Source organism: Cebus imitator, unplaced genomic scaffold, assembly GCF_001604975.1.
Source record: "Cebus imitator isolate Cc_AM_T3 unplaced genomic scaffold, Cebus_imitator-1.0 Scaffold182, whole genome shotgun sequence".
Lineage (NCBI taxonomy): Eukaryota > Metazoa > Chordata > Mammalia > Primates > Cebidae > Cebus > Cebus imitator.
This window is the reverse complement of record NW_016107497.1, coordinates 2,894,870-2,916,702: the sequence shown is the minus strand read 5'-3', so window position 1 is coordinate 2,916,702 and position 21,833 is coordinate 2,894,870. Positions and strand designations below refer to the sequence as shown.

At 35.8% G+C, this 21,833-nt stretch overlaps 1 protein-coding gene across 1 annotated transcript in view; it reads right to left on the bottom strand.

Moving 5' to 3' along the window:
- Positions 1 to 768: 768 nt before the first annotated feature.
- The window catches only part of CNTN5 (contactin 5), a 1,396,301-nt gene continuing 1,375,236 nt past the window's right edge, over positions 769 to 21,833 (bottom strand). The window contains exons 22-25 of the mRNA XM_017545918.2: positions 20,492 to 20,678; positions 19,936 to 20,048; positions 9,867 to 10,035; positions 769 to 3,519 (exon numbers count right to left, since the gene is read on the bottom strand). Of these exons, the coding sequence (XP_017401407.1) occupies positions 3,416 to 3,519; positions 9,867 to 10,035; positions 19,936 to 20,048; positions 20,492 to 20,678 (573 nt within the window). The 3' untranslated portion in view covers positions 769 to 3,415. The remainder of the gene's footprint in view (positions 3,520 to 9,866; positions 10,036 to 19,935; positions 20,049 to 20,491; positions 20,679 to 21,833) is intronic.

Sequence of the window (21,833 nt, the reverse complement as noted above, 5' to 3'; positions counted from 1 at the left end):
ATATAAAATTTTACTAGATAGTGCCAAATTTCCTTTAATAGAGTTGTATCATTTTGTGTATTTGAGAAGATTTTAAAAACACAGGTTTCCTAGTCTCAGATCTACTGAATCAGAACGTGGATATTTAGGCTCCCAGCTGTGGTAGATGATTACCCGGGTTTGGGGAGCTCCTTCCAAAGGAAATTTTAAGGCCAACAATTTATTGCTCACCTGATATGTGTCAGGTACTGCGCTAGGCACTAGTGAGAGAAATCACAAGAAGAATATATTTTTCCCTGGACTATCCCAGCGAGTAGGTAGTTGGAGAGAAACCTTTAAGACAAATCATTGTAATATAATGTGATTATTGGTATAGTTGAGATGTATACTGGGGCTACAGGACAAAAAAAGAGTCAATGTCTATGAGAATTATACCTAGAATAGATTGGGATTAACTGTTTATAATAAAAGCGGAAGTATGCATGTAACAAATTATTTATGAAACTGATTTAATGTGGTCTCTTTTCCTGAAAAGAAAGTCATGAGTTTAACCCTAAAGTTATCCCATCTGTACATGCTTCATTTCTTGTTTTATTTTTTGATATAGCTTCAAATTTTCAAGTCGGGACTACCAGGGACATCTAGGGAAATTTTCAAACCTAAAATCATAACAGTTTGCAGAGTCCTAACATAATGATATGTCAGTGTTAAAACACTACCATAATTGTTGGCATTCTGTGGCCTGCATAAAATAAATAATGTCATTCATGTGGTTGACAGGAGAGAAGATAAAAGTCAATAAAAAGAGAATTATTTATTAAAAAGATCTAATGTTACAAGAACAGTACACAGAACTATTATTTGACTGTGCCTTCCACATGGTATATACCTTATATATAGTATATATACAGATCGTACACAATATATTTAACAATGTGACATGGGTTCACAGTACCTTCATTCGGGTATGCAAAACTTTTGCTTTCATGAAATTTCTAATTATAAGGAGTTTTGTTTTCTTCATATTCAATTGACATTATACAAAAATACAGTCTCTTTTGTGATTTAAGACTGTGGTTACTATTCCATAGAAGAAAAAGCTGAGTACTGTAGCTGAAAAATAATGTACCTTGATAAGAATGCTCTTCTGCTTTCTACAAGGTAACAGATATATAGCACATAAGTACATAAACATTGAAAATCTTTTTTAAATAGGTTTATGATGCAAAATACCTATTCTGTGTATGTTAAGTAAAAACATTCCATATCTCTGATTCCTGTCAGAATACAACATCAGACATTCTATGTGTAAATACTCTGTCAGATGTGTACCATCCATCAGCTAATCAAAAATATTGGTTAATTTGAATTTGCTATTTTACTTTTTAAATATTTTACTGGGCTTTGCTTTCTGAGAATGTAAGTGAGAACTTGATTCTTATCACTAAATCTGGTGTAGAACACCATGGAAAATGAAGAAAATGGCATGATTCATGAAATATGTAAAATAATTTTGCATTAAAATATTCTTTATACATTTTTTTCAGATGCACACTTCATTCTTGAAAGTTACACTATACTTGGGAGAGCTCGTGTTTTGCCAGCTAAACAATTAGCATCCATGTTTTTGCTAAGTCCAGCCTCTCCAACTTCAAAGGAGGAGTTCAAGAAAGTCCACTTGGTCATAATTACGTATTCACAGGCTTAAATATTTACCATCTGTAGCATTTACTATAATATCTATTGACTGAGTCTTTTAATTAATTTCTTGTTTGTTTAGGGTGTCTTACATAATTTCCCCCAAAGAGAATATGTAACTGAAATACAAAGTTTTACTGTGGCTCTGGAACTATTCTTTTAGGATGTTCAAAACAGAAACTTGAGTCACTCCTCTGATTCTACAACGATTAACATTGAGAGCCAGCAATTTGAGCTTCATATTGCTTCATTTTGTTTGTTATTAATGAAACCAATACAGTTAACAGGTTTAAATAATATCAAATTAAAAAAACTCTTTTTTGTTCTCATGTTAACCTCACCTGTATAACCATAGTTTTTCCAGGCTTTTCTCTGGCATATGACTTTGCAATAACTACCCTTTCATGCATCTTCGTGGGCATAATGCCAGCTCTGGCACATTCTTGCGTTTGTTAGAATTTTAAGATACCATCAAGTAGAAAACTTTCATCTCATTTTGCAACAGCTCTCTAGGATCTCTCAGGCTCAAGTTGACTCTTCAAAATAGCAAATAAGGATTACCTCCCAAGCCACAGAATCAACCAGTGCATAGCTGGCTAGACGAGCTAAATCCCTGTACTGATGCCATGTTTCCACAGCTTAATTAAAAAATTCAATTTATCCAAGAGAGATTCTCTTTATTTTACTAGTTGATTTTATCAGTGGTATGTGATGCATGGAACTGTTTATAAAAATCAAAATGTATTTGTTATGCTTGAACCATTTTAATCTACAGACTGTGCATAATTATTTGCACAACAAATTTTCATTGCCCTTAAAATTTTTGCAAAATTTTGCAATTAGAAGAAAATCTTGGACCCGATTCACCGTCTGTTTTGGCAGTGGGTAAAGAAATGGAGAAGCTCTGTCCCACATTCATCTCAGTTTTAAGTTAGCACCCGTGGCAGCATGTCTGCAGTTTTTAGTGATGATATTTTTTGGTGATGTTAAACCATATTTTGTTATTAAAAATAAATATTATATTTGCTGCTAGATAACATAGTACTTTATGAAAAACAATAGCACTTAAATTCATTTGGACTCACTTTCTATTTATCTTGTACTAATGTAAATGGCTTATTCCCTACCCTAATGACTTGCTCTAGGGGTGCATATAGAATAGCATATTGACAAATCTTGCTATTTCACTATGCAATCATACAATATTTTTCAAGAAAATTTTTGTGTACTTATCCTATAATGGATCACATCACTGAAGTATTTTTCATATTTCCTCCTGGTTTGGCAATTGAAATATTCAGCCAAAGGGAAAATGAAAAACACTGGACTCAGTCTTAAGCAAACTTTTCATTCTCACTTTTGTATTTGTTTTTGAAACAGATCTGCTAAAGACCAGTTACTTAACAAATGGATGGCACACACTCAGAGTCATCAGATATAAAATAAATAAATCCCAACATATTAAAAAAGTAAAGAATACATTTGACAGAAATTACCTTTGCTTACAAAAATTCATTACATACAATCTGCATATTTTTTTTGGACTAAGAACTGTCCTCTCCATTTACAAAAACCAAAGAGAAACCTGATGGATAAGTAATAGTTCCCCCAACCTCCTGTAATCCCAAGCTTTTGAAGCTCAAGCTCATCGCAGGATCCTGGTTCTCCACTTGCACTATGCTCTATTCACTGCTGTTATCAAGCTAAAGCAAAGAAAAGCAAATTAAGTCAGCAGTTTTCACCAGGACGCTGAAGGAATCATCAATGCCAAGAGCAGCATGACTGATGTTGAAGGTGTGGAGTGAGTGTGGAGGGTTGACTGAGCACTTGTGATTTTTCCACCTGTGAAGAAAGAAGCATCAAATGGAACAACTTATTTTGGTTTGGCTTGACGTAGGCCAGAATTGTTTTTAGTATATAAGACAAATGAGTGCAAGATTGGTCCTGTTTCTGATAAGAGTGTTCTTTATATTTACAAAATCAGATATCTGAGGTTCCCAAAGTTACCAATGATGAAAATATTCCAAATTCTAATATAAAAAATAAATAATTTTGATGGTACATAGTTCAGAAAATGGAGCAAAAAATAACAAAAGTTTGTGGCAATATGAATTTATAATTTACAGTCATGAGCTGCATAATGACATTTTAGTCAACCTTGGACTACATATTTGATGGTTGCCCCGAGATTATAATGAAACTGGAAAATTCCTGTTGCTTAGTAATGTAGTCATCCTAACGTCCTAATGTAATACATTACTCATATGTTTGTGGTGATGTTGGTGTAAACGGACCTGTTCTGCTAGTTATATAAATGTATAATGTACAGTCCATAAATGATAATGGTAACAAATGAATGTTATTTGGCTTATATATTTACTATTCTTTTAATAATTATTTTAGCGTACTCCTTCTACTTAACAGAATAAAAGTTAACTATAAAACAGCTTCAGGCAGGTCCTTCGGAAGGCATTCCAGAAGGAGGCATTTTTTGTTTTTTTCCTCTGAGATGGAGTCTCACTCTGTTGCCCAGGCTGGAGTGCAGTGGCACGATCTCAGCTCACTGCAGACTCTGTCTTCTGGGTTCAAGTGATTCTCCTGTCTCAGCCTCCCCAAGAGCTGGGATTACAAGCACCTGCCACCATGCCTGGCTAATTTCTGTATTCTTAGTAGAGACTGGGTTTCACCTTGTTGGCCAGGATGGTCTCAAACTGTTCACCTCGTGATCCACCTGCCTTGGCCTCCCAAATTGCTGAGATTACAGGCGTGAGCCACCGCTCCTGGCCAGGAGACATTGTTATCACAGGAGATGACAGCTCCATGCATATTCTTGCCCCTGTAGACCCTCTAGTGGGACCGGATGTGGAGATGGAAGACTGATAGTGATGATCCTGACCTAGGGCTAATTCTACGCTAATGTATGTGTTTGTGTCTTTGTTTCTAATAGTTTAGAAAGCAAAAAAATAAAAATAAAAAGTAAAAAGTTGATAGAATATAGATATAAAGGAAATATTTTTGTACAGCTGTATTATGTATGTGTTTTAAGTGTTATTACAAAAGATAAAAAGTTTAAAAATTTAAAAAGCTTATAAAGTGAGGGCTGGGCGCGGTGGCTCAAGCCTGTAATCTCAGCACTTTGGGAGGCCGAGGCGGGTGGATCACGAGGTCAAGAGATCGAGACCATCCTGGTCAACATGGTGAAACCCCATCTCTACTAAAAATACAAAAAATTAGCTGGGCATGGTGGTATGTGCCTGTAATCCCAGCTACTCAGGAGTCGGAGGCAGGAGAATTGCTTGAACCCAGGAGGCGGAGGTTGCGGTGAGCCGCGATTGCGCCATTGCACTCCAGCCTGGGTAACATGAGTGAAACTCCGTCTCAAAAAAAAAAATAAAAAAGCTTATAAAGTGAAACAGTTATAGTAAGCTAAAGTTAATAGGGAAAAACATTTGTTTTTATGAATTTAGTACAGCCTAAGCATACAGTGTTTATAAAGTCTATGATAGTGTACAATGAAGTCATAGGCCTTCACATTCACTCAGCAGTCACTCAGTGACTCACTGAAAATTCCGGCCCTGCTTACTCTGTTCCTGCTAAGTGCCCTATAGAGGTATCTTTTATCTTTTTTTTTTTTTTTTTTTTTTTCAGACTGTATCTTTACTTTTTCTATATTTAGATACACAAATAGCATTGTATCACAATTACCCAGAGTATTCAGTACAGTATCATGCTGTATATGTCTGTGGCCTAGGAGCAACAGGCTATACCATATGTCCGAGGTGTATAGTAAGCTATACCATCTAAGTTTGTGTAAGTATACTCCATGATGTTCATAAAATGAAATTGCCTAAGGATGCATTTATCGGAACTTATCCCCATCCTTAAGAAGTACATGACTATGATGACTTCAGTAAATTTTAAAATCTAATAACATTATTTTATTTACTGAATGTATGCATCCTTGATTGATTATTTCAGTTGCGTGGGCTTAAATTCTAGGTTCTCATGCCAAGTTTTGCAAAGAATGGTGATCTTTCATCACTCTTTCTTATACCAGGAGAGGTTCTTTTACAAGACCAAAACGTTGTATGCAGCTGATATATTAGAATGGCTGTTGGATTACACTGACTGATCCAAGGTTGATTAGTCTGATAGAGTTTTAGTAGCCCCACATAACCATAAACTAAGTGACTTTTAGATACTGACTTAGGAGTGGTTCTTGGTTCTTCAAGTCAGAAGTCTTCTGAAGCACCATGATAATAATTGATTATTTAATAAATGCTCATTATATGTCACATACTATACAAAGCCTTTCATTTATGTTACCTTATTTGATCCTCATAACATTTTATGTGGTAAATACAATTATTTATTCCCCTGTTGCAGATGAGGGAACTGGGGCTTAGAAAGGCTGTAAACTTACTTAATGTAATTGAGGTAGGTATTAGTGGATTCAGGTACTCATGTATATTATCTATCTTAAAATGATGATTGGCCTTATTTAAAACCATTACTACTAATAATAATATACTACCCAATTGCTGGAATCTTCTGTTAAAATATCCTCTCTGGCTAGACTGAGTGTAATGGGATTTTGGGGCTAATTTTAGTTGGAAAGATAGAGTCAGAATTTATTTTCCAGATGCTTAAGAGAGAATAATTTGGTGAACACACAAATGCGCGTGCACACACACACACACACACACACACACACACACACAAATGCGAAAAGCAGTAAATCTTTCCTTTGAAAATTTTTACTGCGAATACACTACTAGATCTTATTAATCGGCATATTGGAGAATGTTGCATGTATTTCAACTTGTACAAATGGGGTTATTGTGAAGCACATAGCCACTCGTGAGCTATAAGAAAGGTGAGTTGACAAAGACTCACTGGAGTGGTATGTGCATGCTTAATAAATAAAAAAATGTGAAACATCCTTTCTAGCTATTTAGAGTGGCCGCATGTTTGTTAAATCAACTTACATGACACTTTTATAAAAATACTTCACTTTCAGAATGCTAAGTAGGGTCTGTATCTCAAATTTCAAATAGAATCTACAAAGCTTTGACATAGCAAAACAAAAAAATAAAACCCCACAAAACAAAAGAAATACCAATATTAGACTAACTTCTTGCCCCAGCTGAAAAACTAACTAGCTGTTTCACTTGGGCAAGTCATTCGATTTCTTAGGCAATTGGTTTTTGGAATATAACAAAAATGAAACTAATCATGACTCAGGTTCAGAGTCCAAGGTAGACAAGTAAAAGAATTTCCCATATTGAAACTCAAGAAGTGGGTAGTCCTGGCCAAATTGTTATTAACTAAAAAATAAAAGTTGACATTTTTTTTTTCTTGGAATAGATGTTACAATTGAATTAAAAAATAAATGGGAGAATTGAGGATATCATAAGTGCTTCTAAGGCTGAAGCTGATCTTATTCAGATAGTACTACAGAATCTGATTGTATTAGAGTTGAAAGTAACCTTAGAGAGTCAGAGAAGAATAAATATCTAATTCAAAAGATTGCTAGAAAGATAAAATAATATATAGAAAACACCTAGTTTAGTGTCAGGAACATGATGAGCTCTCAGTAAATGCTCATTTTATTGCTGTCTGGGAATTTGATGTGCTGAAGCAAGAGGAAGGTTGTCATATTTTTTCCTTTTCACAAAATAGTCTTTTAAGATGCTCTTAGAAATTTGGCACACTCATCTGAACAATTCAGTTGTGAAATAATTAATGCAGAGACATTATGACTGTTCTTCCTGTTGCAACTACACGTTTATAAATGAATCATAAAGCGTATTAAATTTTTGTGTGACCACAGTGAAATTTAAATTTTTGGATCTTTTCCCCAGGATTTCTGAAAAAGTCACATTTCTCCCATCTTATGTTTTGTATATTTTTTTTAAGTGATCCTATTTTTTTTTTAATTGTAGTTTAGGTTCTGGGGTACATGTGCAGATCATGCAGGATTATTGCATAGGTGCATACATGGCCATGTGGTTTGCTGCCTCCATCCCCCGTCACCTATATCTGGCACTTCTCCCCGTTACCCCTCCCCAACCTCCCCCCCCCGCTGTACCTCCCCTACCTCCACCAACAGACCCCAATGTGTGATGTTCCCCTTCCTGTATCCATGTGTTCTCATTGTTCAGCACCCGCCTATGAGTGAGAACATGTGGTGTTTGATTTTCTGTTCTTGTGTCAGTTTATTGAGAATGATGGTTTCCAGTTTCATCCATGTCCCTACACAGGACACGAATTCCTTTTTTATGGCTGTGTAGTATTCCATGGTGTATATGTGCCACATTTTCCTTGTCCAGTCTATCGTCAATGGGCATTTGGGTTGCTTCCAGGTCTTTGCTATTGTAAAGAGTGCCGCAGTGAACATACATGTGCCTATATCTTTATAATAGAAGGATTTATAACTCTTTGTATTTTTAACTATTCATTTAAAAATACTTTAGATGTACTGAAAAGTTGTGAGACTAATTAATTCACCCAGATTCCTTAAATGTTGACAGTTTATCATTTCACTTTATTAATTCAATATATATATACATTTTTCCTTAAAAATTTGAATTGAAATTACAGACATGATGCACAGTTTCCTCTAAATATTTTATGGTTCCTAAAAATAAGGCTTTTAAAAAATATAATCACAGTACAGTTTTTAAAAACATGGAATTAATGTTGATGTAATATTATCTAATTTACAGGTATCCAAATCTTATCCATTATCAATAATGTTCCTTATTTCATCTTGTATTTTTCTGTGAGAACTTATCAAGTATTATACATGGGAGCTAAATGTTGAGAACACATGGTTATATAGAGGGGACCAGCACATGCTGGGGCCTGTCAGTGAGTGGAGGTTGGAAGGAGGGAGAGGATCAGGAAAAAAAACTAGTGAGTACTAGACTTAATACTGGGATGATATAATAATCTGAACAACAAAACCCTATGACACAAGTTTACCGACGTAACAAACCTGTACATACACCCCTGAATTAAAAGGCTTAAAAAAATTATCAGGTATTATGTCCGTAGCTTTTCCTCAAAGTTCCAGTTTGTCTAATTCTTTTCTACACTGTATTTATCTCCCATTTCACTTTGTGGCATAAGAAAAAAAAGAATGACAAGTAATGCCTCTGATCTGATTTCAAGTTGATGAATATGTTAAATAACATAGGGCCACATACAGAGCCTGATGGGACATTTCCCTGTAGGTTGATAATTCTGCTTGGGAATGATTGTTCAACAAATAATGTTCCTAATTACCCATTAATTGTACACAAAAAATGTTTTATAACGTTCTCATAAAATTGTCTGATACCTTTAAAATTAGTAATTTACTTATCTGATTAGTTTCCTTCCTTTTTTGACTACCTCTACAAAATGGTTACTGTCTTGTAAATTTCTAAAATCTCACTTCCTTTAATCACTTTTCCCTTGCTTATGTAATAATGATGGTGGTGGTGAAGACCCGTGGTTTGGATACAATCATATCCAGGCTTTGATCCTGGTTCTGACACTTAGTAATAGCACGGTCTTCGGGAAGTTACTTAAATGTTTTCTGCAAAACAGTAAAAATGTCACCTATCTCATATGATTGTCACTAAAATTAGATGATGTATGTAAAGCACTTTTGATCATGGCTGACATATAAGGGTCAGTGAAAACTAGCAGTGATTAATATTGCTAATAATAATGTTCAATAAAATTTATAATTTCTTTAGAAATTAATAAACATGCCCAAATTTTAATTTTAAAAGCTTCCCTTTAAACTCCTTATTTTCTAACAATAAAGGCAATCAAGGCAACATAAATGTAGGTATGTTGTGTAATATCAGTGTCTAGTGTAATACCAGTTTAAAACTTATACTCCAAAAACGCAACAGCCAGCATGGTACTACATGACACCAGGACAGGCAAGGACATTTCCCAAATCAGTGCATTCTAATGAAAATGTCAACACCTTTACAGATTTGTAGAAATTCTGCAATTGTGAGCAGACTACTATGGTTCATATTAATCAGTAGATAATATAAAAACGAGAGAAGAGAAACCCCTCAAAATCTCTGAGCCATGTAATCTATCACATTATCAATTTTGATGACTTTCATACCATCTTGAAATTGTTGGTTGTCAGCAATTAAGCCTACTGTGTTAAAACTTACCTGAATATGATGGTACCCTAATTTGAGAACTAGCTGTTCCATCTCCTCCTTCACTGCATGCTCGAACTTCAATTATATAGACTCCTGCATCAGGGAGTGGTACTACTGCTTGCAGTTTCTGTGTTTCAATAACTTGGCTGTTGCTGTGACCCTCTTGCCTATAAAAAACCTATGAGTAATAACAGAAGTTTAAACATTTAATATGAAAGATTACAAATGCATATTGACTACTGTGTGTCACATTTTGAGATAAGCACAAAAAGCTTTCAGTTTAGGCAGGTACGTAAGCAAATGTAATGCAAGCACAGTATACTGCAGTAGAAGAATGCAAAAGGGCCATGGAGGTACAGAAGAGAGCGTTTAATCTTGTCCAGAGCTTTAGTGAAGGCCTTCCAGAGGAAGTGATGTCTGAGCTATATATACATACGATAGAGTTGACCAGTTGGAGAAAAGGAAGGGAATTTCAGAAAGAGATAAGAGAAAATTAATAAATACATCTAAGCAGTAAGAAACAATGGCATGAGGGTAAAGAATGGAGAGGGGACACATGGGAATAGTGAGGAATGAGGCTAGAGAAGTAGGCAGTGAGGAGGCAGATCGTGGAGACTCTGTTATGTTTGGTTGTTGAAATGAACGATATCCTAAGGGAGTTTGGAAAGCTCTCATCTTCCAATAGTTTGAAAGGCGTAAAGATAAAATTTGTTAAACATGTCAATAACACATCCTTAATAATGCAAGAAACAGCTGAAAGTGAAAATTTTATTTTTTTAAATTTTTACTTTGGTGGTGGTTTGCTTTTTGGTAAAACCAGCATTGGATACATTGTGTAGCAAAGCCAAAGCTTTTTAGACATCTGTTGTGGTATTATAATTAAACATCCATGCACGAAAAACAGAAATTTGGAAGTGCAAATCAGGACACAGGATAATCCTGTGTTTACATATTAGAAAATGAAGGCCATAAAGGTTAGGTGACTTTTACAAGACCATGTGGCTAGTTAGGGTAGAAATCTCATTAGGAGAATTATATATGTTACTCACTTAAGAGCTATTTTACTATATTGTATTATTACTCATTTGCCTCCAAAAATAGTCAAGTAAAATTTTTCTGGTATAATCAAGTAGCACCAGTTGTGTTTATATGTATTTTTATTCAGATTGTTTTTTGCCTTTTTCATAATAATTGGTATTATAAGTATATAATGAAATAAAAATGGCTTTTATTCATACAGATCTGGATACAAAACAATTTCCTATAAAACAAATTAAAAGAAAGCAAAATCCATACCTTCTTGGCTGGGAAAATTTGGGCAAGTTACTAACTTTTGTAAACTTCAATTTATTCTACTGTATGGTAGAGATAATAGTGATGTTTGGAGTTTTAGGGGAATAAAATAAGAAAGTGCATGTAGAATGCAAGCACAGGACCTGGTGCATGACAAGCTTAATAAGAGAAAGCTTCTCCTTCTGTTCCCATCGTTGTTTATTCACTGTTAAAGCGTTGGTATTTCAAGTGCATCATAAAATATAAATTGACTTGGGAAATTAGATAAAAATTGACATACATTTTCTTGTGGAAAATGTGTTTTGAGCTTGAATTAACTTACATACAAAAAAACCAATAATTCTTTAGAGAAGCAATATTTCCACATATTGAAGCCTGTGTGTATTTGATCTCTCTGAATTCTAGTAATAAATGCTCCCTCAATTTCACTTCCTTTTTTTAAATTTAATGTTAAATGTACTTCAGGTTCTTAGGAGGGAAGTGACTTCTCCATTTAAGTATGGCATGCAATAATTGTATCTACTGAAATCCTTATTATGAAGGATGCTATAGCCTCAAGGTAAATGCAAGGTGATAACAGCATTACCAAACATTTATTGGACATCTCATGCAGGCCAGGCATAGTGCTACATATTGGAGATTCATCAGAGAACAGGACCACATGGTTCTGGTCTTCCTGGCATTAATAGTCTAAAAATTGAAGACAGACAATGCAATGAAGTGTGATATGTACTGCAATGGGAAATATATTTGATGCTATAGTAATGCACAAAGTTTGTACTTAGTCAAGCCTGGGGAAATCAAGAACACTTCCTGGAGGGTGCCTAAAGCAGCTTCTTTTGTTTTAAAATGTGACAAATGTTTCTATATTTATGCTTTCGATTTCAGCTGGAGCGTTGTGGTGAATTAGAATTCTGATTGTCCATGTGAGATAATTAGAAAGCAAATTTATGGGAATGAGAAAGTATGTAAATTGGTGAGGATTGGCAGGGGAGTGACTATTTTAGAGGACACTGTTATTATGGTTCAATAAATTACAATCCTTATGACAAAAAAAAATACAGCCGGTAATGCATATCTAATGTTGCTGTAAAATCTGGTATCGAAGAAAAATTTGTGGATCAGTTGAGATTTAGGATTAAAAGGTAAAGGCAGGGAAAAAATCAGTTAGTGGCATTAAAAGGAGTTTGAGATTAAGTGTGGCCTTTTACCAAATATTCAGGGTGATGTAGTGCTGTACATATATGTAGATCTATTAAGTGAAAAGATACATTAAATTAATAGTTAACCTTCAGTGCTTTAGAGAACCTTGGCTCATTTTAAAATCCTGATTTAGAAAAGATGAATGAGAAATATGAGAAGGTTAAGGAATTATCAAGACATGTAAAAAATAGTTATTTACAGTAAGGGGTGCAAAGAGTTCTTAATAGAATATGGACATTTATAGATTGACAGGTATGTTTATACATAAAGGAAATTGTCTAATGTATGGTCAAGACTATTCTCAAATTTTGGTATAAAAAACTGAGAGCAGTGGGTTATCCAAAGAGATGATCCTAAATAGAAAGTTAATGTAGTTTTACTATTCTCAAAGGCATGATCCGGAAATGGCTCTTCTATGTGTTTGATGGTAGTAGAATATTGAGGTGAGCGTGCTAAAAACATAAAAGAATAGATTTGTGCTGGTTATACCCAAAGTCCTCCTGAGAAGGATGGCTTATATTAAAGGCCTATTCCTCTGCTGAGCATCTTGGGAAGAGTTGATGGGAACAACCGCTTTTTATAATACAGGGTGAGGAATCAAAAGCCCCGGCAACAATGGGATGGGTAGGAAGGACCCCGTAAGGCAGTGGAAGTTAGAGGAATCGAAATTGGGAGACACAGTATCAGTGAGAAGTCACTGCCTGCAGGGTGGCTGAACACATTTTTAACAAGACTTCCTTTTGGTCACCTTTCAGATGTTTGCTTGTATGTTATTTCTTTTTAACTCTATCTTCCCGACATTTCCAAAAAGTCTACTTTATATATATACTGGATATGATATGAACCATTTCTGTTTCAACTATTTAAAATTCTGGAAAATTTTAGGCACAAATGAATGTAAAGGGGATACTATAATGAACCCCATGTACCTATCATCCACCTGAAGTCATTATATATGAGTCTTTGTAATTTGTGGAAACACAGAAAAGGTTGAGTTTCATATTTGGAGTGAATATAAGATGAAGGATAAGCTGCAAAATACCAGAAATCAGATTCTAGAGTGGCTATAGACTATACAGTTCCCAAGAAGCTGGAGAAATACAGGGATGGGCTTCAAAGTTCTAGTGGGTATGTAAAAACACTATCAACCCAAGTGTACATATATCTCAGGAATCTAGAAGCTCAACTGATACCTAAGTTGCTTAAACAAATGAAAACCTCTGTATTTGAGATGGGTTGGCATATTCCCACCCAAATCTTATCTTAAATTGTGCCTCCCACAATTCCCACATGCGTGTTGTGAGAGGGACCTGGTGGGAGGTAATTGAATCACAGGGGCAGGTCTTTCCTGTGCTATCCTCATGATAGTAATGAATTCTCATGAGGTCTGATGGTTTTATAAAGGGAGGTTTCCCCGCACAAGTTCTCTTCTCTTGTCTACTGCCATGTGAGACATTCCTTTCACCTTCTGCCATGATTGTGAGGCCTCCCCAGCCATGTAGAACTGTGAGTCCGTTAAAAGTATTTTATAAATTGCTCAGTCTTGGGTATAACTTCATTAGCAGTGTGAAAATGGACTAACACAGTATTGATAGATTGTATAATAACTAGTAAACTTTGGGCCTGATTTCCTTCTGTTTGCCCCAGCTCTGTAGACAGGTAGAAAGTAGAGGTGGGTGAGGGGAGATATATGGTGAAGGGGATATATATCTAGGAAAGGCTATTTTCTAGACGTAGACTTGAAAAACTAATAGTTTTCACTTGGATTATAGCCTGAGGCCCCTGTCCTGAATTCCTTCTGACTGCTTGTCTATTTTTCGAAGGGATAAAAGTTTCTGTTGGTGGGGAAGGGGACATTTGCTGAAGTGAAAGCATAGCCCCTGAGCATTTAGTTTTCTGTTCCCTTTCACTCAACCATAAGTGTGTGTGCAGAAAATAAGGTGGAGGTAAAATGGTTGTTTTACTTTATAATGTAGATAAAGTACTTTCATGATGTAAAGAAAAAAAAATTTCCATTTTCAAGAACATTAAAAATTATGGCTGAATATACTTTAGCCCATAGGTTTTGTTTTGGCATTTCTTTAGTAACACCAGTAATGGTGAGTCTTATAACATGTGCAAGAATTAGTAAGGATTCTCGATAGAGACCCCAAATTATAGGAGTTGTAGAAATAAAATTTTCTTGGTTTAAAAACATTTATTTGAAAAAAATTAGTCAAAGTAGGAACACTTTTATTTGAAGTTTTGTTTCACTTTCCCAATCATTTATAAATAATGTATTAATAAAATAGGCAGCTGATTCTGAATTGGGGAATGTAAAAACAGCAAAATAAATAAAGTGGCACATATTTATTGACCCGAAGAAAAGTCATAAATATGGTAAATAAATTACCAAATTGGATTTGGCTTCTTAAATGGAAAGTAATTTTGAGTGGAAATAATGTATATTATTATCTGGTACAATAAGGGGTGTTTACAGCAGACAATCCTTTCCAATCTCTTTCTAGTTCTCTAGGCTTCTATTTCTTACTTGTTAATGGAAGCTGTGGTATCTTGAAATTATTGCCATTAAATCTGGATTTCTTAAATTTCCAAGAAGTCCAGGATCTCTTGGACAATCTCAAAAATGAATCAGTGAGAAATTTCACCACAAGGTAATCCTTAATGTTTACCTGAATGAATTAAATTTTAATGTGTTACATATTATGCAATTATATATGTTTCTATTCCATCCATCTTTCACGATATTCTTGGTCACTTTTGAAGGCCCTGATGAGATTTTGTGGTCTGGAGATCTTTTTTTTTTTTCCCCTCCTAAGATCTGTCAACAAAATTTCTGTTACCGTCATCTTTCTCTGGTTATATCTGGTAGTTATATATGTTGCTGACACCTCAATATCTGAAGTCAAGGAAGGAAGTAAGAGCTATACTGCTATGGTTTTAATATGTCCTCTGCAAAATTCAGGGGTTGCCAGTGTGATGGTATTAAGAGGTGGGGCCTTTAACAGGTGATTACATCACAAGGACTTCTCTTCTTATGAATAGGATTAATACCCTTATAAAACAGGCTTCTCATGACTATTGGCTCTTTTACCTTTCTGCCTTCTGCCAAGTGAGGACACAGCGTTCCTCCCCTCTGGAGGATACAGCTTTGAAGGCATCATTGTGGAAACCAAAATTAGACCCTTATTAGACACAGAGTTTGCTGGAGCCTTGATCTTGGACTTCCCAGCCTTCATAACTAAGAGAAATAAATTTCTATTTTTTTATAAATAACCCAATTCCAGCTCTTCTATTACAGCAGCACAAAAGAACAAAGACAGTGTTTTCTTAGACAATGGGTTGCTCAAATGTCAAATTCTGCTGTTTTATCTTATGCTATTTCTATAGTTTACTTTCCAATATTACAATTACTTTATTAATATAAGCTTTATAATTTTATAATGTGCTGACATACATTTTTATAGTGTTCTTATTAAATTCCATGGAAAATGGCAAAATATTTTAAAAATTCCTAGAGGTATTAACGCACATTTATCTGCCTGTAGGGAGTTCAACTACTAAAGATTAAAGAACACTGTATTTTTGCATTATATTATTTACTTTTTAAATTTTTTACTGATACATAATAGATGTACACATTTTCAGAGTATATATGATAATTTAATACATTTGTATCATGTGTAAAGATCAAATCAGGATACCTTAAATATTTATCTTTTTTTTTTTTACGGTAGGAACACTCAAATTATTCTCATCTAGCTATTTTGAAGTATACAATAGATTATTAACTGTAGTCACCCTTCTGATTTATCAAACACCAGATCTATTTCTTCTGTCTTACAGTATATTTGTACCCATTGAATAACCTCTCTTTGTTCCTTTCTCTCCTTTCCACTTCCTGACCTCTCATAACCACCAGACTCTGTCTTTATGAGATCCAGTTTGTCGTGCACTTTTTCAGAATGTCTACCCTGTATATAGCATCTTAACTATACAAAAGAATCATTTATTACATTATTTATGCACTCAGTATATGGGGAAAAATCCACTTTTTCCTCCACATTTATCATGTTTCAATAACTTTCACAACCTGGATATTTCCCAGATAAATACTTTTCTGAATTCTTCGGTCTTAAACTGGCCTTGATGTAAAAGGTAGAATATACAATCCCTGCATTTTACACCTCAGGTATTAATCCCAAGTTCTCAGTCTCAAACCTACACATGATATATATTTCAAGTGATCCTTTCTGCTTGCAAAAGTGAAGTAGTTTGCAAAGACAAAGAGTGAACATTAAGTGACCTCCCTTTTTAATATGTTAATTAACTATAGAAACTCTCCCTTTCCCTGATTAGCAAGAAGTCTTCTGCCTCAAATGTTACAATAATCCTAGGGGCAAATTCAGTCTTAACAGGTCAGGCCTGTCTCAAATTGCCTTGTGGGAAGAGAAATGATTACTGTGCTATGTCCCTATTTTATTAATTTTTGTAAGTGACACACATTATTGTGCTTAAGAAGAGGTGGCCTGCTATTATAGTGGCGCTACTCTTGGTCGGCAGCAATTTTGGGGAAGTAGTAGGAATCAAAAGGATTCCTAGTACAAAAAGCTTCTCCTTCTGAGTATCATACCCAGTCCTGGTCATTCTATATTTGTGTGCACTTCCGGATGGTACAGTTCTTTAACTGCTGTGTCGGCATCCTTGCCCAGGCTGCAGTACTTCTCCTCAAAGTCACACTCAGAAAAGGGGCTCCAAGCTTGTGTTCTCTGGGTTATAGCTCTTTAGTTTATATTCTCAGTATTATTTCTAAATATATTCCTGTCCCATTGTGACTGAGTCAGAAGGAGCTTTCATTCTTCGCTGCCCTATGAAAACCCTGGATTCTGAAGATAATCCAATCTCGGGGTTAAGCCCTGTCCAGTCTGAAGTCCCCTGTCTCTCAGGGAGCCCTTCCTGTGAGCAGTGTGGATTATGCCACTCATCAGAAAAGTTTTATAAAGTTTAGTTGCAAAGGAGAAGATTTTGAGGTCTCACTCCATTTGTTATCAGCAGACTTCTTTTATAAGAATCAATTCTTCAGGCTGCCTGCGATGGCTCATGCCTGTAATCCCAGCTCTTTGGGAGGCCAAGGCAGGTGGATCACCTGAGGTCGGGAGTTTGAGACCAGCCTGACCAACATGGAGAAACCCCATCTCTACTAAAAATACAAAATTAGCTGGGCGTGGTGCCACATGCCTGTAATCCCAGCTACTTGGGAGGCTGAGGCAGGAGAATCGCTTGAACCCAGAAGGTTGAGGTTGTGAGCCAAGATTGTGCCATTGCACTCCAGCCTAGGTGACAAGAGCAAAACTCCATCTCAAAAAATAAAATAAAATAAAGAATCAGTTATTCTTTCTCAGGGTTATAAGGAAGTGCAACCATTTCAAGAAAATGAAGGAAAAAAAAATCTCTGGCAATGTATGCCTACTTGTCATTAATTTATACAACTAAAATGGACTATGCTAGTGATTCTTCCCCCAGCAACAAGGGATTCCAGCATGACCTTTGCTATGTTTATTAAGAGGGAACTGGCAGGCAACCTTTAAAGATCAGTCTCTTTGTTAAAATTTAAAAATGTGTTACCTAATGAGGCATTCTCCTCCAATGGTATCTGTTTTTTAATAAGCACATTTTATATGCCAAGCACTTTATATAAATTATTCTTTAGAAAATCCTTTATTAACAGACAGAATTATTATGGTTACTGTATTATTATTGCTATTTTTGCCATTTGTGACATTAAGAAAATAAAACCCAGGGTGTTTAAACAACTTCTTCAAATTACACAACTAGGATTTGAGCTACGTCTGTCTAACCCAGTGGCCGGTGATATTTTTTCCTCTGCACAACAACAAATATCAAGGTTATGCTGGAAAAAATACATATTTGATAATACACATATATAAATACCTATATAAGATGTTTCTGTTGGGACCAACATTAATTATTCATCCATTTTAGAAACATTAGGAACAAAAAATAAGATAAAGTCCTTGCCTTCAAGGACTTCAGTCTCTTTGGGGAGACAGTCATATATAAAAGTAAGAACGATGACTGGGATAGAGGTGTCAACTGTGAACAAAGAGCAATGGCACCTAGCCTGGGATACCTACAGCCAAGCTCAATCAAGTATTTTTCTAGTTACGTTGTATCTCTGCATTCTCACTTGAAAGGTACCTATGCCATATGAGCCTTTGAGTTGACCATACACTTTTATCTGAATTTCTCTTGCATTTTACTTTGCCTCTCCAGTTTGGGATATAGTTCATCATAGTTCTAACGCTATTAGATGGGTTCTTGAACGGTCTATCACATTTCCTACCTAACTGCTATCCCTAAGCGTTAAACAGTGTATTTGCCTAAGAGTAGAAGTTGTGAGGATACGGTCTTTGGGGAAGGGTATGGAGAGGAGAGGAGTAAGGGCACGGTATAGAAAATGACCCACCTGCCCTCCCTTCAAAAGACCAAATTCAGTATTCCCGAGCATTACTGATGGGCGTGTGTGTGTGTATATATGTGTGTGTGTGTCTGTGATCTATCCTAATTACAGTAGGTAATAAATGCTAGTTTGTGTCATATAATATTAATGGAAATTAATTTAAAATATTTCATTTATAACTTCAGTTTTTAGCTCCTCAAATTTCATCATTTTATGTATTGAATACTGTGTTACCATCTCTGATAGTTGAAAACCCACGTATAATGATTTATAGAGCCTCAAATTTCAGCGTTTTATATACTGAATACTGCATTATTATCTCTGATAGTTGAAAACCCATGTATAATGATATTTGCAGTCTAAATATTATCACTGAAACATTTTAAAGTATATACTTAATATAATATAAAATATTGTGAATATTCAACTAATTATTCTGTGTGAAGTTTAAAGCAGCAAACAGAATCTGACATTATAAAACAAGAATTTGAAGTTGAGCCAATTCAATGCATAGATCACATATATTTTAAAATCAGATAACAAAGTTATTTTTCAAAACCAAACTGCACACGTTGTCAAATTTCCAGATCTTACTGTCACATAGCAGAATGACTATGTGAATGCTGTGTCTGTTTTGGAGCTTGCTGTGTCTCTCCCTGGATTGTTTTTTTCTATCTACTGTCTTGGCCCTTGCATTTTTATTCTTCTTCTGTTTCCTTGCTAATAGAATGTCTTTCCACTAAAACAAAATGGTCCCATATTTGTTAGCTGCCAACAAAGTTAGTCTCCTGGGGGAATATGCCAGAATTCTCTGCCTACGTTCTTTTCGTCCTAATATCATGCTTCAGAGAGTCATCTTCACACTACGTTCAGATTGTCACTGCTTTTCCTACTCCTTCCCTTTCTATGCCTTGTGTAGTTGGAACTAATTTTGACTGCCTTGGCTTCTCTATATATGGGAAGGCTACCCTTGTAAGATAAAAATTGAAAATGATTGGGAAAACAATTGTTAATGGGTCTTTTACGCCTTACTAATTTTCTATCCTTATAATAACAGTTTTGGAGATGAGTATCTATGCAAAAGAGGGAAGAAATACCAACCTTGTAACCCACAACGTCAGATTCGTTGGCTAATGGTATGACAGGTTCCCAGCCCAGAGAAATCTGAGAGCCTTGCTGCTCCCACCTGAGGTTGCTAGGTGCTTGACTAGGGGCTGCAAGATAAAAAGGGAAAGTGAACTGACAAGGATTCATAAATACATTTCTTCATTTAATTCCTTGTGAGCATCTCAGTCTTTTCTCCTGCTTACTAGTTGGCTGGCAATCTAGGCTTCCTTCCAGCTGGAGTCAGATAAGGAGGGTTTTACTCCAGGAGTGTCATTTTAATAGCTACTCTACTGAGCTTTTGAGCTTGAATCCTTTTATCTCCCGTCTGTGTCAAAATCGCTTAGCCTTGTTTCACAGGGAGATAACCTTTATCTACTGTGAATGCAAACGTTTCTGAGCTAGTTTTAGCATTCAGATCTAAGCACTGAAGCTAGACTATGAATCAAAACTCCCCTTTGACTCTGCTTATTATGCACCTCACATGGCTTTCAGAAATGTTATAAGATGTTTCCCTTTTGTCTGAAACAAACAAAAAGCCCAGGTCACTTACGGGATTTCTTGGTGGTTGCACTCACTTCACTGCTAGGTGGTCCATATCCAGCTCCATTGTAAGCCCTCACTGTGAAGTGATACAACGTATTTCCTTCTAATCCTGTTAGGATGACAAAGGACTCGTTCCCTCTAGTTTTGACTGTTTCTGCTGTATCTTCTTGTTCCATGTCTTTCCAGTAACCAACCTGTCAACAAATTATCACATGGAAGGTTAATTGTAAAGCTTCCTCTGTGCTTGTGGCTGCTTGAACTTTTTCTCCTTTTTGGATGTTGCTGGAGTCCACCCACAGGAAGAAATCACTCATGGATCACACAATTATCAGGTTTTACTGAGAAGGCCAAAATACATTCCTAATCAAGGTCTGCTTTGCATCTGTGTAAATTGCAGCACTACAGCAGTACTCAGCAAAACAACAAAAGCTGCTATCTTATAGCCTGGTGGCCTGAAAGAGTGGAAATGCAGCCTCACCTTAAGGAAGAATCATTCAAAGAAATTGGAATACTTTTCTCTCATAGGTCATCAGAACCATTTACCATTCAAAACCATGAAACTTCAAATGAATTATCTGAATATGTGGCATGTAAACATTTCCTGTTGGGGTTCACATAAAGGTGAACCACACAAGCTGTATCAGTTTAATGGAGAAGAGGTGGCAGAATAATAGATAACATTGGAGTGATTTGAATGTAGAGAAACAGCATAGTCAGGATCTGGGGGAAGGGAGGGAGAGGGAAGCAGAAAGAAACAGCTTTCTGTCAAAACCCTTTTTATGCATTGAGACCATGTTTCCTGGTTAGGAGCTTATGGTTAACTGGCCTCAGCAAACTGGATCCCTTTGTGAGATTCAATGACTATCCCGCAATTAAGCTAAAGCTTTACTTTGTTCAGGTACTAAAACTAGTACTTAAGTATGTGTCAGTGCAAGAAAGAGTAGCATTTTCCGTTCTATTTACTGTTGATAGAGGCAAGAGGCAGAGAAATTCTAGGCAGACAGGAATGGGGTGAAACTCCAATTTCAAGCCAAGAAGCCTTAAACCTATGGGCTGAAGTGAGAACTTCTATACCTTTTTGCATGTTCTCACCTGATTTGTTCTTTCTGGATAACGCCGTTTTACTGATCAAATCTTGCCTTTTCCAAAACCACCTATGGCCCCATCCCCACCATCAGTCAGAAGCAATGAGAGAGGGCTGGACTTCAGAGGAGAGACAGATTGACTTCAGAGAAGAGACAACCTAATTCTGGGGAAGATAACCTTACTTTCCCATCCCCTTTCCAGCTTCCCTCGCCACTGAGTTTCATCCTTCAGTAAAATTCTCCACCTTCACCATCCTTCAGTTT